The sequence below is a fragment of the Atractosteus spatula genome, chromosome 5, assembly GCF_055471065.1.
Source record: "Atractosteus spatula isolate fAtrSpa1 chromosome 5, fAtrSpa1.hap1, whole genome shotgun sequence".
Classification (NCBI taxonomy): Eukaryota; Metazoa; Chordata; class Actinopteri; order Semionotiformes; family Lepisosteidae; genus Atractosteus; species Atractosteus spatula.
In genome coordinates, this window is record NC_142710.1 from 9,595,016 (window position 1) to 9,614,983 (window position 19,968).

Consider the following 19,968-nt stretch of genomic DNA (forward strand, 5'->3'; position numbering starts at 1 on the left):
AAAGCAGGAACAGGGACATGGAACAAGGAGATTAAAATGGAGTGACGAGGCCAGGCGCTCCGAGCCCCGGACTCAGCTGGTCTGGACGGCGTCAGGAAGCCTGTGCCCTCAAGCCGCGGACGTAGGGTGACTTGATGGTAGGAGGGCCTCCGGGCATCAGTCTTCCAATGCAGAGCCCTGAGCTTCCAGAGCACCAGGTTTAAATAAAGAAACAAGACGGGCAGCTGAATGTGATAATGAACTCAACACAAAAGTGTCTGAGCGCCCTCTAGAGGAGGGATGACGATGGTGACAGGTACACTCTACCCCACCCAGCGGTGCTCCACTCCTCCAGGTGCTGCCGCCTCCAGTCAGCCCTGGTGCAGCTGGTTGTTCCTTCATCACCATTGAACCTGGCAAAGGAACCAGCACACAGCCCCCCTGCCCAGCACCTGTGAGCCCCTTCTGTTCTCAAGCACCCCTCACTTGCAGAGCCCACAGGCCTGTAAACCTGCCTCATCCTTTAAGAGAGAGAAGAGCCACATCCTGCAGCCTGTGGACAAGAGGAGCTGGGCTCCAGCTTGATATACCTGTTTCACAGAAAAGTCCCAGAGCTCCTGCGTTCTTGAACACTGATCTGTGCTCGAGCTGCATGATCACAACAACACACCCTGAAGCCGCAGCCCAGTTTCCCAGAATCCTCTCCTGCCTCTGTGTGTTACAGCAGGAAGTGAAAGTGAAACTAGTTCATTACTGTGAGAAAGAGCTAGCTGATTTTCAAATCTAATCATAAAAAGGCATCAGAGAATCACATATTTCTTTATGAACAATAGAAAGTGGAGCTCAGACTGGTATGATCAGAGTATCCAGCCTGTAAGTATCCTGTAATTCGTACACCAGTTAACAGCACAGTGTGCTGTAGGGTGAGGCCTGTCCTGTAGCAGTCAGACCGTACAGATATTCAAACGACAGATTTATTATTAATGTGTATCTGAAGGTGTATAATATCACAGTTTTCACTGTATTTTCACTGTAATTATTAATGTGAATCTGAAAGTGCATGATATCACTGTTTTCACTGGATTTGCGCCACATTTGATCTAACAGGCAAACAGTAAATTTCATGGCTCCTGCTGAAGGTTTTTCTTTCACGTTGTGTTTCCTGTAGCTGGATGGCGTTTCTCTCTCTTTTAGAACAACATCTCTGAACACTGCAAAGACAAAAAACTTCGCTCTGAATCTGGATTGTAATTAATACTGTAAACATACTGTTAATATAAAAACAGGTGAGAGTAAATCTGCTTTGTTATTGTCGAGCTGTTTAAGAAGACAAGAAACATGATATATTTCTGAACCTTTTAGATTTAATTCAGTATGATGTGTTTAGTACTGCAGAGATCAATGACAATGTATGTATAGAAAAAGATGAGTGTGAATCTGGTATGTTATTGTCCATCTGTAAAAGGTGACAGTGAGATCAGTCAGATCCAGCAGTGTGAGAGTGAACAGTCAGGTCAGGACTGAAGCTGCTGTGTGCTGGAGTGACAGTGAGATCAGTCAGGTACAGCAGTGTGTGAGTGAACAGTCAGGTCAGGACTGAAGCTGCTGTGTGCTGGAGTGACAGTGAGATCAGGTTGGTTACAGCAGTGTGTGAGTGAACAGTCAGGTCAGGACTGAAGCTGCTGTGTGCTGGAGTGACAGTGAGATCAGTCAGGTACAGCAGTGTGTGAGTGAACAGTCAGGTCAGGACTAAGATTGAGAGGAACTTCTCACTGCAGGAAGTACTTTTGCTCTGGACATAGATTTCATTGAAAAGGTCGGCATGATCAGGGCTTCTGTTAATGGGAACATTGCACAGTTACAAGACAGGGTGAGTGTGTATTTCAGTTAAGTTTACTGTCTCCATGTTTTAGAGACATTTAATCTCTGTCAGAGGTTTCCTTTATTTTAAAGATAAAATGAAACTCATAAGTGTGTTTTCCTTCAGAGTGTTTCTTTCTTTCAGAGATGGAGTCTGACCAGTCACAGTGGCTCTTTGTGACTCTGCTGTTTCTCCACCAGTCCTGTGTCTCACGATCAGGTACAGAGAGACTGTTATTGGTGTTTTAATGCATAACCTTACTGGAACCTTTATTTCACACGGATGACTGAAAATTTCAGTAGTTTCCAATAATCAGATTTCTGAAGTTGATAACACAGAATTGTAACTCTTAAAATCTGTTGTTTCATCACTTCTGTCATCTTCAGTAAGAACATTTGGGAGTATTAAGTTATCATAGTAGTGCTGTGAGAGGAAAGGCCTGGAGTTATAGGTGTGTCATGAGGTGATGGGTTGCCGACCTGTTACTGAGGAGGCTGTACCAGTGTGACAAGAGCAGCCAGAGATTTGTTCTACCTAAAATACAGATTTAGTTAAAAGTTCATGAAGCTAAGAGAAAGAAGCAACAAGACACCAGGAAGCCTTTCTCTTTATTGGAAAGAGAATCACTGGGAGATTATCTTGAAGTGTCCTGGGATTTGAGGAACTGGAACAGTGAGAAACTGATGGAGATGGAGGTGTTACATAACAAGCAGGGAGAACAAACTTCCTTATTGATGACACAGACAGCAGCAGGTCTATCTGAATGAGGACTGATTGTTTTATCCAAATGTAGCATCAGGAGAAGAGGCCATGACAATCAGTCACAATTTGATTAAGGAGGAAGGTTTATCTGAATGAATGAAGAATGATTGATTGGTTTATCAAGCCCCCAGACAAATAACCATGATAATCAGACACAGGAGGAAGACTATACAGGAGGGGAGAGAGAGGAAAAGGGCCTGAGGACCAGGGTGCTGAGAACCAGTGACCTTGATAACAGACTCTGAAGGAGATGACAGGAGCTGAGTATATAGAAAGCTGAAGGTGTGTGGGAGATGATTGAAACACATCTTATAAGACTGACAGCCCATTCGAGATTTCCAAAGATAACTACCAGAGCTGAAGCTTTACTTTCCAATTTGAAGTGAGGATTACATGCTGATGTTATGAGATATCTAAAGAGATGAGATCTCCACAGTGCACATGGAAACACAAGAACAATTTTCATCATATTGACAGGAGGTCTACATGCTGATGTAATCTGATGAGATGAGATCTAGACAATGCTAATGGATGCTTTTTCTCAAGGAATGATTTTAATCAAATTGTTGAGTTGACCCAGCAAAGACAAGAGTGACAAGAGTTGTGCCACACCTAGTGGAAAAAGCAGTAGAAAGATGCAACTGAATGCAGTCAAGCTTACTGGTGAAGGAAGGAGACAGAAATCTTCTGAACTGAGGAATTCCAAGAAATTCAGTGATTGCAGGAGGAACAGATGTTTTATCCACAGTGAGCTGAACTCCTGTTTTTGAAATAGAGATCAAGAAGATAAGGATCTTGACACACCGGGAACAGTGTGGTTCAGTACATTTCAAAAGAGCAGACAGAGACTGCAGTGAGCTTTTCTGGATTGGGAGGAGCGAGTAGAGTGAATGAGGAGACAGACCAGATTCATGTCTGCACCTTGTTTAATGTGCTCCTGCAGTAAGAGGGGAACAGGAGGCAGGATGAGCATCAAGGCATGTAGGGAGTGTAGGGAGAGGAATGAGTCCTTGGGATGAGGAGCTGTGAATTTGGAGCAGAGGATTATGAGACTTGAGGGAGCTGGAAAATCTGGACTACTAGTAAGGTGTGTCAGACTTCAGGGAACAGGAGAGAGAGAGGATGCCTGCTTACTGTTTACAGGTAGGACTGAATATATTGAACATGTTAGAATAAACAGGAATGAACCAGACAGAATGTCATAAAGGAAGGAGGCAGGAGGGCAGGTGCAGGAAAAGGAGGAGTTAGGTTATAATATGGGGAAGACAGCTGAGAAGGAATGGTGCTGTGACTGGATGATAGCAGACAGAGGGAAGGATCTGTGACACTGAAGGCAGGCGGCTGCAGGAAGACACCACTGGATCAGGGTTCCAGATTTCTGGTCTCAGGTCTTGGGTTTCTGGATTCAGATTCTTTCATTTTTTTGGTGTTTAAAATACATACAAAATTAAGAATAAGTGTTCACAATATATACACAATTAAAAAATAAAATTTAAAATACAAACAACATCAATGATATAATATTTTCTCACCCCACACAAACCCCCAGTCATGTCCCAGTCTTGATCTCAAGACCCCTAAACTAGGTCAATCAGCTGCACTGGAGCCCCATGTGACCAGACTGACTGTGTCAGCAGCAGCACTGGGAGGTATTAACACATCACCAGGACACACAGTGGAGACACAGACTCTGAACTTTCACATCTGAGCCTGGTGCTGTGAAAGTGCAGGACAGTGATGAGCACTGATGGGCTGAACAGTCTGTTCTTGTCATCAGCCTTTCTTCTGCTCATGATGTTGTGTGTCAGTCTGGGATCAATGTCCTCCACTGAGTCACTCTGTCAACAGACCCCTGAGCACCTGTGGGATGAGCTGACAGACTCAGAGACAGTGTCAATCATGGCCAAGTCACACTGCTGACCTGAGAGCTGCTTCACCCTCTCTGCCAGTCTGTGCCTCAGTGTGTGAGTTAATGTTGGCTACATCAGGTACTCATCACTTACAGAGGGAGTCCTGGAGTGACCCAAACCACACAGGACATTACAATGTGTCAGAAGTTTGTGTGTGGAAGATGGAGAGATGTTACAACTGACACTTGTTGAAGGAGCCTGACTGGATCTTGCCTGTAGTTTATCTCCATTCTGGATTATGTGTCTAGATATTGCAGAATATCTTCATTTGTGTTTTAAAAAACTCCTGAATAAAACAATGAATCAGTCAGATCCATGACTACAATCCATGTGCCCCATTTGTATATGGGTTCAGATTGTGTGGGAAGTATTGAACCCCAGAGTAACTGCAGAGTAACAGACCAGTGAACACAGTCACAGCTCTTCTATCAGTGAGTGAAGGTGAGGATCCGAGGGTCCTGGGTGAGAGATCCAGACCTCAGTGTGGGAAACACTGGTGTGAGGAAGAGGAGCAGATGGTGAGATGAGACTCACTGATCTTCAGTGCTCCTCAGTCACATGTGGATCTGAATCAGTGATGGGCTGTTTGTAGAAAACACTGTGTGTCACTGAGCTGCTCTGCTTTATTCTGACAGTGATGATCTACAGTTTGTCTCAGAGTGTTTGTCTGTGTTGAGGCTGAAGACTCATGTCAGCTGTGCTCTTTCTCTTTCAGAGTGGTTTCAGGTTCATGGTCCAGCTGCTCCTGTGATTGTTTTCCCTGGTGAAGACGCTGTCCTGCCCTGTTACCTCTCACCAGACATCAGTGCTGTGGACCTACAGATCAGGTGGTTCAGAGAGGATTACAATAACCCTGTGTGTTTGTTTCGAAAGCGTAAATATGACCATACTGCACAGAGCCCAGCCTACAGGGACAGGGCTGGTCTATTCCTGCAGGAGCTCCACAGAAGCAATGTGTCTTTAACACTGAGAGATGTGAGACGATCTGACCATGGACAGTACAAATGCTATGTGATGTCTGAACAGATGGATGATGAAGCTATTATTGACCTGAGTGTGAGAGGTGAGTGTCTTTCTCCCAGAATTACATTTGTGGTAAATCACTGATCACTTCAATGAGCAGTAAAAATGAGCAATTACACATGATGAGTTATGATACATAAAATAATGACTTAAGAAAACTGATATATTGAGCTCAGCTGCTCTTAGTCAAGAGAACTCATAATTTAACAGTCAAATACAAATTGACATATATGTTAACATAAATCCATATTCTGTTAAATTGCCTCCTATTAGTCAATTTGTATGGAAGCCCGTTTCCGCCAGGGAGTAAAAAAGAAACGCGCTATGGTATCTCAGAATTGCGACTTAGCAACTCAGAATTGCGACTTAGTATCTCAGAATTGCGACTTAGTATCTCAGAATTCCGACTTAGTATCTCAGAATTGCGACTTAGTAACTCAGAATTGCGACTTAGTAACTCAGAATTCCGACTTAGTATCTCAGAATTGTGACTTAGTATCTCAGAATTGCGACTTAGTAACTCAGATTTCCGACTTTGTATCTCAGAATTCCGAATTAGTATCTCAGAATTGCGACTTAGCAACTCAGAATTGCAACTTAATATCTCAGAATTGCGACTTAGCAACTCAGAATTCCGACTTAGTATCTCAGAATTGTGACTTAGTATCTCAGAATTGCGACTTAGTAACTCAGAATTCCGACTTAGTATCTCAGAATTGCGACTTAGCAACTCAGAATTGCAACTTAATATCTCAGAATTCCGACTTAGTATCTCAGAATTGCAACTTAGCAACTCAGAATTCCGACTTAGTATCTCAGAATTGTGACTTAGTATCTCAGAATTGCGACTTAGCAGCTCAGAATTCCGACTTAGCAACTCAGAATTCCGACTTAGTATCTCAGAATTGCGACTTAGTAACTCAGATTTCCGACTTTGTATCTCAGAATTCCGAATTAGTATCTCAGAATTGCGACTTAGCAACTCAGAATTGCAACTTAATATCTCAGAATTGCGACTTAGCAACTCAGAATTCCGACTTAGTATCTCAGAATTGCAACTTAGCAACTCAGAATTCCGACTTAGTATCTCAGAATTGCGACTTAGCAACTCAGAATTCCGACTTAGTATCTCCGAATACGGACTTAGCAACTCAGAATTCCGACTTAGCAACTCAGAATTCCGACTTAGTATCTCCGAATTCGGACTTAGCAACTCAGAATTCCGACTTAGCAACTCAGAATTCCGACTTAGTATCTCAGAATTGCGACTTAGTAACTCAGAATTCCGACTTAGTATCTCAGAATTGCGACTTAGCAACTCAGAATTCCGACTTAGCAACTCAGAATCCTGACTTAGTATCTCAGAATTGCGACTTAGTAAGTCAGAATTCCGACTTAGTAACTCAGAATTGCGACTTAGTAAGTCAGAATTCCGACTTAGTATCTCAGAATTGCAACTTAGCAACTCAGAATTCCGACTTAGCAACTCAGAATTGCGACTTAGCAACTCAGAATTCCGACTTAGTATCTCAGAATTGCGACTTAGTAACTCAGATTTCCGACTTTGTATCTCAGAATTCCGAATTAGTATCTCAGAATTGCGACTTAGCAACTCAGAATTGCAACTTAATATCTCAGAATTGCGACTTAGCAACTCAGAATTCCGACTTAGTATCTCAGAATTGTGACTTAGTATCTCAGAATTGCGACTTAGTAACTCAGAATTCCGACTTAGTATCTCAGAATTGCGACTTAGCAACTCAGAATTGCAACTTAATATCTCAGAATTCCGAATTAGTATCTCAGAATTGCAACTTAGCAACTCAGAATTCCGACTTAGTATCTCAGAATTGTGACTTAGTATCTCAGAATTGTGACTTAGCAACTCAGAATTCCGACTTAGTATCTCAGAATTGCGACTTAGTAACTCAGATTTCCGACTTTGTATCTCAGAATTCCGAATTAGTATCTCAGAATTGCGACTTAGCAACTCAGAATTGCAACTTAATATCTCAGAATTGCAACTTAGCAACTCAGAATTCCGACTTAGTATCTCAGAATTGCAACTTAGCAACTCAGAATTCCGACTTAGTATCTCAGAATTGCGACTTAGCAACTCAGAATTCCGACTTAGTATCTCCGAATTCGGACTTAGCAACTCAGAATTCCGACTTAGCAACTCAGAATTCCGACTTAGTATCTCCGAATTCGGACTTAGCAACTCAGAATTCCGACTTAGCAACTCAGAATTCCGACTTAGTATCTCAGAATTGCGACTTAGTAACTCAGAATTCCGACTTAGTATCTCAGAATTGCGACTTAGCAACTCAGAATTCCGACTTAGCAACTCAGAATCCTGACTTAGTATCTCAGAATTGCGACTTAGTAAGTCAGAATTCCGACTTAGTAACTCAGAATTGCGACTTAGTAAGTCAGAATTCCGACTTAGTATCTCAGAATTGCAACTTAGCAACTCAGAATTCCGACTTAGCAACTCAGAATTGCGACTTAGCAACTCAGAATTCCGACTTAGTATCTCAGAATTGCGACTTAGCAACTCAGAATTCCGACTTAGTATCTCAGAATTGCGACTTAACAACTCAGAATTCCGACTTAGTATCTCCGAATTCCGACTTAGCAACTCAGAATTCCGACTTAGCAATTCCGAATTCCGACTTAGCAGCTCAGAATTCCGACTTAGTATCTCCGAATTCCGACTTAGCAACTCAGAATTCCGACTTAGTATCTCAGAATTGCGACTTAGCAACTCAGAATTCCGACTTAGCAACTCAGAATTGCGACTTAATATCTCAGAATTGCGACTTAGCAACTCAGAATTCCGACTTAGTATCTCAGAATTGCGACTTAGTATCTCAGAATTCCGACTTAGTATCTCAGAATTGTGACTTAACAACTCAGAATTCCGACTTAGTATCTCAGAATTGCGACTTAGCAACTCAGAATTGCGACTTAGCAACTCAGAATTGCGACTTAGCAACTCAGAATTCCGACTTAGTATCTCAGAATTGCGACTTAGCAACTCAGAATTCCGACTTAGTATCTCAGAATTGCGACTTAACAACTCAGAATTCCGACTTAGCAACTCAGAATTGCGACTTAGCAACTCAGAATTCCGACTTCGTATCTCAGAATTGCTACTTAGCAACTCAGAATTCCGACTTAGTATCTCAGAATTGCGACATAACAACTCAGAATTCCGACTTAGTATCTCCGAATTCCGACTTAGCAACTCAGAATTCCGACTTAGCAACTCCGAATTCCGACTTAGCAACTCAGAATTCCGACTTAGTATCTCAGAATTGCGACTTAGTAAGTCAGAATTCCGACTTAGTATCTCAGAATTGCGACTTAGCAACTCAGAATTCCGACTTAGCAACTCAGAATTGCGACTTAGCAACTCAGAATTCCGACTTAGTATCTCAGAATTGCGACTTAATAACTCAGAATTCCGACTTTGTATCTCCGAATTCCGACTTAGCAACTCAGAATTCCGACTTAGCAACTCCGAATTCCGACTTAGCAACTCAGAATTCCGACTTAGTATCTCAGAATTGCGACTTAGCAACTCAGAATTCCGACTTAGCAACTCAGTATTGCGACTTAGCAACTCAGAATTCCGACTTAGCAACTCAGTATTGCGACTTAGCAACTCAGAATTCCGACTTAGCAACTCAGAATTCCGACTTAGTATCTTAGAATTCCGACTTAGTATCTCAGAATTGCGACTTAGTAAGTCAGAATTCCGACTTAGTAACTCAGAATTGCGTTTTAGTAAGTCAGAATTCCGACTTAGTATCTCAGAATTGCAACTTAGCAACTCAGAATTCCGACTTAGCAACTCAGAATTGCGACTTAGGAACTCAGAATTCCGACTTAGTATCTCAGAATTGCGACTTAGCAACTCAGAATTCCGACTTAGTATCTCAGAATTGCGACTTAACAACTCAGAATTCCGACTTAGTATCTCCGAATTCCGACTTAGCAACTCAGAATTCCGACTTAGCAATTCCGAATTCCGACTTAGCAGCTCAGAATTCCGACTTAGTATCTCCGAATTCCGACTTAGCAACTCAGAATTCCGACTTAGTATCTCAGAATTGCGACTTAGCAACTCAGAATTCCGACTTAGCAACTCAGAATTGCGACTTAATATCTCAGAATTGCGACTTAGCAACTCAGAATTCCGACTTAGTATCTCAGAATTGCGACTTAGTATCTCAGAATTCCGACTTAGTATCTCAGAATTGTGACTTAACAACTCAGAATTCCGACTTAGTATCTCAGAATTGCGACTTAGCAACTCAGAATTGCGACTTAGCAACTCAGAATTGCGACTTAGCAACTCAGAATTCCGACTTAGTATCTCAGAATTGCGACTTAGCAACTCAGAATTGCGACTTAACAACTCAGAATTCCGACTTAGCAACTCAGAATTGCGACTTAGCAACTCAGAATTGCGACTTAGCAACTCAGAATTCCGACTTCGTATCTCAGAATTGCTACTTAGCAACTCAGAATTCCGACTTAGTAACTCAGAATTGCGACTTAGTAAGTCAGAATTCCGACTTAGTATCTCAGAATTGCAACTTAGCAACTCAGAATTCCGACTTAGCAACTCCGAATTCCGACTTAGCAACTCAGAATTCCGACTTAGTATCTCAGAATTGCGACTTAGTAAGTCAGAATTCCGACTTAGTATCTCAGAATTGCGACTTAGCAACTCAGAATTCCGACTTAGCAACTCAGAATTCCGACTTAGCAACTCAGAATTCCGACTTAGTATCTCAGAATTGCGACTTAGCAACTCAGAATTCCGACTTAGTATCTCAGAATTGCGACTTAACAACTCAGAATTCCGACTTAGCAACTCAGAATTGCGACTTAGCAACTCAGAATTCCGACTTCGTATCTCAGAATTGCTACTTAGCAACTCAGAATTCCGACTTAGTATCTCAGAATTGCGACTTAACAACTCAGAATTCCGACTTAGTATCTCCGAATTCCGACTTAGCAACTCAGAATTCCGACTTAGCCACTCCGAATTCCGACTTAGCAACTCAGAATTCCGACTTAGTATCTCAGAATTGCGACTTAGTAAGTCAGAATTCCGACTTAGTATCTCAGAATTGCGACTTAGCAACTCAGAATTCCGACTTAGCAACTCAGAATTGCGACTTAGCAACTCAGAATTCCGACTTAGTATCTCAGAATTGCGACTTAATAACTCAGAATTCCGACTTAGTATCTCCGAATTCCGACTTAGCAACTCAGAATTCCGACTTAGCAACTCCGAATTCCGACTTAGCAACTCAGAATTCCGACTTAGTATCTCAGAATTGCGACTTAGCAACTCAGAATTCCGACTTAGCAACTCAGTATTGCGACTTAGCAACTCAGAATTCCGACTTAGCAACTCAGTATTGCGACTTAGCAACTCAGTATTGCGACTTAGCAACTCAGAATTCCGACTTAGTATCTCAGAATTGCGACTTAGCAACTCAGAATTCCGACTTAGCAACTCAGTATTGCGACTTAGCAACTCAGAATTCCGACTTAGCAACTCAGTATTGCGACTTAGCAACTCAGAATTCCGACTTAGCAACTCAGAATTCCGACTTAGTATCTCAGAATTGCGACTTAGTAACTCAGATTTCCGACTTTGTATCTCAGAATTCCCAATTAGTATCTCAGAATTGCGACTTAGCAACTCAGAATTGCGACTTAATATCTCAGAATTGCGACTTAGCAACTCAGAATTCCGACTTAGTATCTCAGAATTGCGACTTAGTATCTCAGAATTCCGACTTAGTATCTCAGAATTGTGACTTAACAACTCAGAATTCCGACTTAGTATCTCAGAATTGCGACTTAGCAACTCAGAATTGCGACTTAGTAACTCAGAATTCCGACTTAGCAACTCAGAATTCCGACTTATTATCTCAGAATTGCGACTTAGTAACTCAGAATTCCGACTTAGTATCTCAGAATTGCAACTTAACAACTCAGAATTCTGACTTAGTATCTCAGAATTCCGACTTAGTATCTCAGAATTGCGACTTAGCAACTCAGAATTCCGACTTAGTAACTCAGAATTGCGACTTAGTAAGTCAGAATTCCGACTTAGTAACTCAGAATTGCAACTTAGTAAGTCAGAATTCCAACTTAGTATCTCAGAATTGCGACTTAGTAATTCAGAATTCCGACTTAGCAACTCAGAATTCCGACTTTATATCTCACATTTTTGACTTCGAAGTAGCCATATTTCATTGTCTGTCCTTTTGTTATTGTAACGGATTCGGGCTCTAGGGCTTGTGCCCTCGCCGCTCCCACCCTAGTTCGTGCCTTGCTGCACTGGCTCGAACCTGAGTCTTGCCAGCTGAGCTAAAGAAGACCTTCTTTTTGAAGTAAAAAAGGACATTCAATGGAAATATGTAAAAAGTATGTTTCAGCTTTTATAATTGTGAATTCTTCTGGATGTGAAGTGCCTATTTCTGTATCTTATTTCATATTCTGTCTACGTAAATAAAAACTATTTTTAAAAAGCCCACCGTGCACTATTCCATCCAGGTACTATGGAAGCCTCACTGGCAGAAATGGGATTCTATAAAAATTAGTGTAATTAATTTGATTTTTATCAGGGCACTGTACAGGACAAGTCTTCAGGCTTATAGATCCCATGATCCTGTACGATTCATGAATATAGTGTAACGGACAGGCCGACATACAGGCTGTACGATCTGGTTGCAGTGTGGTGACGGCACCCCCCTCCCCCGCGCATAACACGGATGCTGGCCACCGGGGTTAAAGAAAGTGTTCTTAAAGAAAGTGAGCCAGTGCAGTGAGGCACGAACTAGGGTGGGAGCGACGAGGGCACAAGCCCTAGAACCCGAATCCGTTACAATAACAAAAGGACAGACAATGAAATATGGCTATTTCGAAGTCAAAAATGTGAGATATAAAGTCGGAATTCTGAGTTACTAAGTCAGAATTCTGAGATACCATAGCGCGTTTTTTTTTAACTCCCTGGCGGAAATGGGCTTCCATAAATTTGAGAGCACATTAGAGAGCACTGATGTTTTTCTGTTGTGATGTCAGCTCACTTCTCCCTTTAACACACTCAGAGTAAATACAGTACAACACAACACCGCAAAAAACAACACTATACTACACACTCACCCAGTCTGCACAGGCAAACAGGGACTTTAGAAAGCATTGACATACCTGTTGTGATGTTATCTCAGTCCTGACATTAACGCACTCAGTGTGACAACAGCACTACACAACACAGTACAACACTGCACTACACACCCCCAGTCTGCACAGACAGGGACATTAGAGAGCACTGAGGTTCCTGTGTTGTGATCAGTCCACACATTAACACACTAGGTGTCTCAGCTACTGTCAACTCCATTATTTCACAACACTACTGTGTCTCTTCATCGACACAGTAGAACACAGCTCAGCATGACACAACACAACACAGCAGAACACAACTCAACACAGCACAACACAATACACCACAGCACTACACAACACAATACAGAACACTACATAACTCAACAGTATACATTTCAACAAAGCACATTACAAATGTACACAACTCAAAACTGCACAACACAATGGATTGCATTGCATTGCATATTGCTATGAAAAACAACACACATCTTCTTTACCAACTGAGAACAGCAAAATAAAACACAGCAAACACATCTCTCAGCAGGTGATACTGAGCCCCCTCTCCTACACACAGACAGCACTGATACTTCAACTCTTCAGCTTATTTATTGATAAATCAACTGTTGTCCTGAATGCAGAAGCAGCATTGAGAAGTTTAAAACCTGATAGAGAAACAACTTTAAACTGTTGATTGCAAACATGTCTTTATCATTTCTGTGTGTGTTCTGAAGGCCACACATTAAGACACCTACATTTACTCCAACGTGCTCCAATCAGCTGTGAAATATATCCTGTTGTGTTGAACCCACAGCCCTGGGCTCCCAGCCCTCAGTGTCTCTCCACTCCCCTGGAGGAGATCAGGCCCAGCTGCTGTGCAGATCAGAGGGCTGGTTCCCTCAACCTGCAGTGATCTGGACAGACAGGGATGGAAATGAGGTGACATCACAGCCCCCCACAGTGGACACGGACAGTCAGGGGCTCCTCAGTGTCAGCAGCTACATCCCAGTCAAACAGGAGTCCAACATCTTCTCCTGCCTGGTGAGAAGTGCTCTTCCTGAGCCAGACTGGGGATCTCAGCTCCACATACCCAGTGAGTATTAAACATGAACACTGGAGCTCACCTGCAATACATCTGAGGTATAACACACACCCAGGATATAACACACCTGGGACACTAAGCACAACCTGCACTAGAGAGTTATTATCAAAAGACTCCACTTAAAACCCATTAGAAAGTCCTGCATCACTAGTCAATCTGGGACACAGTCACTCTACAAGAAACTTTGTGCAAATCTTTTGTCTGATAATGATGATAAAGTACAAATCCAGAAAAAAATTAAGAATAACTCAAGTGAACTGCAGCTATTGGGTGGAGAGGGGACAGGCAGTGTGGTGTGTGCAGTAAACACACTGGAATGAGGACAGGTGGTGTGGTGTGTGCAGTAAACTCACAGGAGTGGGGACAGGTGGTGTGGTGTGTGCAGTAAACACACAGGAGTGGGGACAGGCAGTGTGGTGTGTGTAGTAAACACACAGGAATGAGGACAGGCAGTGTGGTGTGTGTAGTAAACACACAGGAGTGGGGACAGGTGGTGCAGTGTGTGCAGTAAACACACAGGACTGGGGACAGGCAGAGGGGTGATCTGGGAATGAGGTCAAGTCAAGCCAGGTCAGGAATCCAAGTGGAAACAGGAACTGTCGACATGAGAGTCCAGAGCACTGTAAGAGCAGACTTTAAATTACCTGACCCACCTGAGGCAAACTGCCCAGATGATCCGGGTGTCCTGTCTGATTGCATATACATGGAAACCAGCACTGACTGACAGCACAGAACGGGTGTGTTCGGCTGCCGTCACTCCATCACACTACATTCATATAGTTTATTCCGAATATGAATCTAATTATTTATTCTGTTTTACAGGGGACTATTTCCCTCCACCCTCACCCTCTGGATGGATGGTGACTCTCATCCTAACAGCAGCTGTTACAGTAGCAGCATCAGTACTTCTGCTAATCCAGTGGAGAAAAATGGACAGTATGTGCTCATTAAATATTCTGTATTTGTGTGTCTGAATATCTGTGCTAGAATGGGTTTAAAATCCCACTATATGACAGTGTTTGAGCAACACAGGATACCTCCTCTCGATATCAGGGGTGAGTGTACATCATATTTAGAACTGTAGACCCCAGGAGAGTGTCAGTGCAGAAGTCTGTGTCAGTGATACTGACTCTGTCTGTTTCTTACAGAAGAGGAGACACTGTGGGAATCTGAAATATATTATATCAATGCAGTAAATGGTGAGTAGATCAATGTGTTCTCTGGAGGTATTCTGAAGTGTGGTCACATTAAACAATTTCCTGTTTGTTTCTTTGTACTTTGCTCACATTATGGAAAATGTACATTTCTCAGCATTACTTAATTTCATCTAAAAATGGACTGAAAGTAATTAGACACTTTTGTCAAACTACAATTACAAGATTGTTAAAAGATTATATCAATGTACTGTAATTCTTTTTGTTTTATATCAGTGTGCTGGATTGTCTAATCGATACATTATTATTTACAGGAATTCCTGTTGTTCAAGCAGAAATGGGTGAGAACCTCAGAGTGTGTGAACGACAGTGACCCCCACAGTACTGAAGAGTAGAGTACTGAACTGTCCTGTACTGAGATGAATTCAACTGAACTGAACTTGTACTTCCTACAGTAACTCCCACAGGTGTCTCTTGCCCTCTAACACACTCAGACTGTAATGGATTAACACCCTGACCCTGTGAGTTAAAGCAGTGATGTGATGATTGCAAGGGACTCCAGTGCTGCTCACTCTGTCAGAGAAGTGAGCTCTATTAACACACAGACACAGTACAGCTGAGGGCCAGTGATGTGAACACAGAGACTCCACATCACTGAGCTGTTAGGTTTCATGTCAACATGTCCCTCGTGTGAGCAATAGGGTGGCACAGTGGTCAGTATTGGGTTCAGTTCTGGACCTCTTGTGCTATCCCTGTGGAGTTTGTATGTTCTTCCCATGATTGAGTGGGTTTCCTTCCACAGTCCAAAGTCATGCTGGTATACTGGGTGAACTGGCTTCAGGGAAAACTAGCCCTGTTGTGAGTGTGTCTGTTTCTGTCTGCCCTGCGATGGACTGGGGTCATGTCAGGGGTAACCTGTCTTGTGCCCGCTGCTTGCCTGGTCAGGCTCTTTACTCTCCACTTCCCTGTACTGGACACAGTGGATAGAAATGGGCAGATGGATGTTCTTCCTGTGTCTTCATTCTTGTCAATGAGATCATACGCTGCCCCTGAGCTGCTGTGAGGAACAATAGCAACAGGAAACAGACATCAGGAGTCACAATTGTAAAGAAATTGAAGTTCAAAGATCCCTCTTTAACACTGACCCCCACAGACACCCTGACAGTTCATACATTTTTCCAGTTATATCAAATGTTCAGACTGACCTGTCAGGTGGGTGTGTATATACATGGTGTGTCAGCCCCCTGTCAGTATCCACACCAGCAGGGGGTTTGTGTGTTACTGTGGCACAGCTTGTGTTGCACAGCTCAAGTACATTTCCAGGCCCAAAATTACCATCACTAATGCTCAGTCTTAAAGCCATCCCTGTCATCCTTATAGAACAGAGTAAGTGATCTTCTGTGAGTGTATGATCAAAGATCCACAAATACAAACACTAATTATATTTTACTGAACAGAATATGATATGATATGAATATGATACTGATCACCGTGAAAGCAGCTATACTGTTAATCATCTGACTGAACAATGAACAGAATTCTGTAACAATGATGTTTCTTTAAATATGAAACAACATTCACTGCTGTGGAAAGCAGACTGTATTCTGTATCTCTCTCAATGGCTCAAGCACCAGACTCCAGGGTGTCCTGTGATGTGTCTGTGTGTCTTATTGCCTTGTGCTGCTCAGTCTTATTGAGTGAGACTCCAGTCTTACAGCCACTGCTGCTCACACTCACTGACACTCTGATCACACTGCAGTGGAGACTGGGGATCCTGAAATGAACTGACTGCAGACTAGTACTATAAAATCTGCTATAATAACAGGTAAGAAAGCAATAATGGTCTTTAATACAATAAAGATCTTCTCTCTCTCTCTGTAGATGCTGTGAAGCGAGCTCCTATCCCTAAATCACGTATGTACACTGTGTGAAACTCTGCAATCTGACAGCACTGACTGTACTGACATCTTATTACCAGTGTGTGACTGTGATTAACAGTGTCTATATCTCTGTGCTCCAGTGTGTGACTGTGATTAACAGTGTCTGTGTCTCTGTGTTCCAGTGTGTGACTGTGATTAACAGTGTCTGTATGTCTGTGTTCCAGTGGGTGTCTGTGATTAACAGTGTCTGTATCTCTGTGTTCCAGTGTGTCACTGTGATTAACAGTGTCTGTATCTCTGTGGTCCAGTGTGTGACTGTGATTAACAGTGTCTGTATCTCTGTGTTCCAGTGTGTGTCTGTGATTAACAGTGTCTGTATCTCTATGTTCCAGTGTGTGACTGTGATTAACAGTGTCTGTGTCTCTGTGTTCCAGTGTGTGACTGTGATTAACAGTGTTTGTATCTCTGTGCTCCAGTGTGTGATTGTGATTTACAGTGTTTGTATCTCTGTGTTTTAGAATGGCAGTGGCTGTGTAGTTCTGCAGGTAGGTCTGTTTCCTGTTGAAGATACAGACACAGTACTGCTATTGAGCACTAATATTAATGAGTATTGATTCCTGGTGAGAAATACACTGATAAAAGAGTAAGGAGAATGAGAATCAGTGTAAACTGAGATTCACTGCAGGTTCACATCGTGTTCCTGTGGAAAACCTCATCTCCTTTCACAGTGATCATGTTGTCATTCAGCCAGTGGAGTCATGTCTGTACTGGACTGACTGAGCTATAAAATCACCCAACCGAAATCAAAACCTTTTTACTATGAAAAGCTCACAGTCTGTAGGAGACTACATGTCATGGGTACGAATCATGAGTCCTACACAGTGGAGCATGTTAATAAACAGAGATTACAAAATCTGTTATTACAATATTTACACAACTGATGGTAAGACCACTATTTCACTGCTGACCTCATGATCCTACATAATAACAATAATATGTGTCCCAATCACTGTACTGGGGCTTGCAGGGTGAGCACCCCCTACTGGCCCCACTACCACCTCTTCCAGCAGCAGCCTCAGCTCTCCCAGGAGTCTCCCCTCCAGGTACTGGCCAGGCTCACACTGCTGGGTCTCAGTGGGCTGCTGGTTGTGAGCTGTTTTCACACTTTTGCTCAATCTCCTTCAGGGATATTAGACGTAAATCCAGCAAACAGCACAGCCGGATAACCCACACACTGTCACACTATAAACTATATCTTTACATGACCTTTGCCCTGTTCACCTGTCTGTGGTATAACCCCAGTATTGTCTGTGCTGGACACAGTGTCCACCAGGACACTACTGCTCAGTACTGACCCTCTCCTTTCTTCTGTACAGGTGAAGGCAGCCCCATCCCTGACCTGCGTAAGTCCACTGTGTGTAAAGTCACAGCTCCTGCTGGGCTCCAGCTCTCTCCCTGTCAGTGTGTGTGGAGGACAGAGGGGTATTTAAACTGGGGAACTGGGGGGCAGGAGCTCCCTAAAGGGCAATTCTGTTGGATCAGGAAGACCTGGGCAACACTAACAATAAACCATAAAAATAATACATCACAGAAGTCCATTCTTAAATATTTCTATATTACTAATGTATTTTTTCAATTCTTAGAACATGATCAATAAAGAGGAGGTTTCACATTGGTTTCAGTGTGAATGAAGCTGAGCTCCTGATTTTTAATACTGATACTGTATGTCTGAAGTTCTCTTGTAATTTTAACTTTTAGTCTCTTGAAAGAAACCAGTTCAAGAGAGCATTAGTGGTCTCCAGTGAATTTCATTACCTCTGACCCCCTGAGTTTTGGTACTTTGAGGTTCATAATGAAAACTGTAGTGACAACTCTGTCTCGATTATGGAGCCCAGTGTGTGACTGTGATTAACAGTGTCTGTATCTCTGTGCTCCACTGTGTGTCTGTGATTAATAGTGTCTGCGTCTCTGTGCTCCACTGTGTGTCTGTGATTAACAGTGTCTGTGTCTCTGTGCTCCACTGTGTGTCTGTGATTAACAGTGTCTGTATCTCTGTGTTCCAGTGTGTGACTGTGATTAACAGTGTCTGTATCTCTGTGTTTCAGAATGGCAGTGGCTGTGCAGTGCTGCAGGTAGGACTGTCTCTTCTTGATGGTAGAGATGCTGCTTTAAGCCCTAGTGTTTGGGGTTATTGAGTTCTTGAGTCCAGAAGGTCTCTTTAGTGTGAGATGGTCATTCCTGGTCTGTAAACAGAAGGAGAGTATTTCAATCTCATGTTTCTGTAAAATCCTACATGTGGGCTGTTAAGATCAATCAAAGTTTCATGGTGGGAATTTCTATCTCCATCCTGTGTTTCAGTCTAATGGCCAGAGTCTCTCCTGGAGGGGCTGACAGTGTAGAAAACTCATTTTCCCTGAAGGCCATGTGCTCTGGTCTCTGCTCACTCCTGACTGAGGGTCTACAGGCTGAATGTGGCAGAGCCAGTGACCCTGGATTTGGGAATGACTGTGGAATATCAGGAGGAATCAGGAGCAGAGCCAGTCTCATAATAACAAGCCATTCAAATCCTAAGGAGAAACACTGTTAAAGGTTGGAATAAAAGGATGGTATAATGACAGTACTCTTCCCCTGCAGCTTCACAGACACACAGCCTCTTGTGAGAGGCAGCAGTGGGACTCTGGTACAGGGGCTCCTCTGGGGCCTGTAGGCCTCTCTCTTGTCTGAGAAATGGCTGCTTCTCTTCACATGTCAACCAGGCTGATGGGTCAGCAGGAAGAAACATTATAAAATCACCTTTTCTTCTTCTGTTTCCCTCTTTCCTCTGACTGTGTTAATAGGATGTTCATACAAACACAGAACAGGCAGGATGTGCTTCTATACAGAGTACGTTCAGACTGGGGGAATAATAAACATTATCAGGCAGATAAACTTTATTGCTAAATAGTTCATGTTGTTGCTTTTTGTGTTTAATAAATTGTGATTCAGTCAGGATTTACTAGTTTCCAATTTTCAGGAGCTGAACCTCTTTAACCCCCAGCCCCTCAAAGGTCATTCCCACCTGGAGTGTTTGTGGCCTGAACATCTTGCAATATCTTGGACAGGA

The 19,968-nt window shown here is 42.7% G+C and overlaps 1 protein-coding gene across 11 annotated transcripts in view; it reads left to right on the forward strand.

The window, feature by feature from the left end:
• Positions 1-19,968, forward strand: part of LOC148834015 (butyrophilin subfamily 1 member A1-like) — a 318,969-nt gene that overhangs the window by 296,951 nt on the left and 2,050 nt on the right. For 2 of the 11 annotated variants that reach the window (XM_088916239.1, XM_088916240.1), the window contains 6 exons: positions 14,980-15,030; positions 15,300-15,326; positions 16,867-16,899; positions 17,384-17,410; positions 18,242-18,268; positions 18,971-18,997. In XM_088916239.1, coding sequence (XP_088772365.1) covers positions 14,980-15,030; positions 15,300-15,326; positions 16,867-16,899; positions 17,384-17,410; positions 18,242-18,268; positions 18,971-18,997 — 192 coding nt within the window. Of the gene's footprint in view, positions 1-686; positions 853-1,147; positions 1,266-1,984; positions 2,060-5,227; positions 5,576-13,543; positions 13,823-14,653; positions 14,768-14,979; positions 15,031-15,299; positions 15,327-16,866; positions 16,900-17,383; positions 17,411-18,241; positions 18,269-18,970; positions 18,998-19,968 lie in introns of those variants that run through there. The other 9 variants (XM_088916233.1, XM_088916242.1, XM_088916234.1 and 6 more) reach the window with 8 other exon arrangements.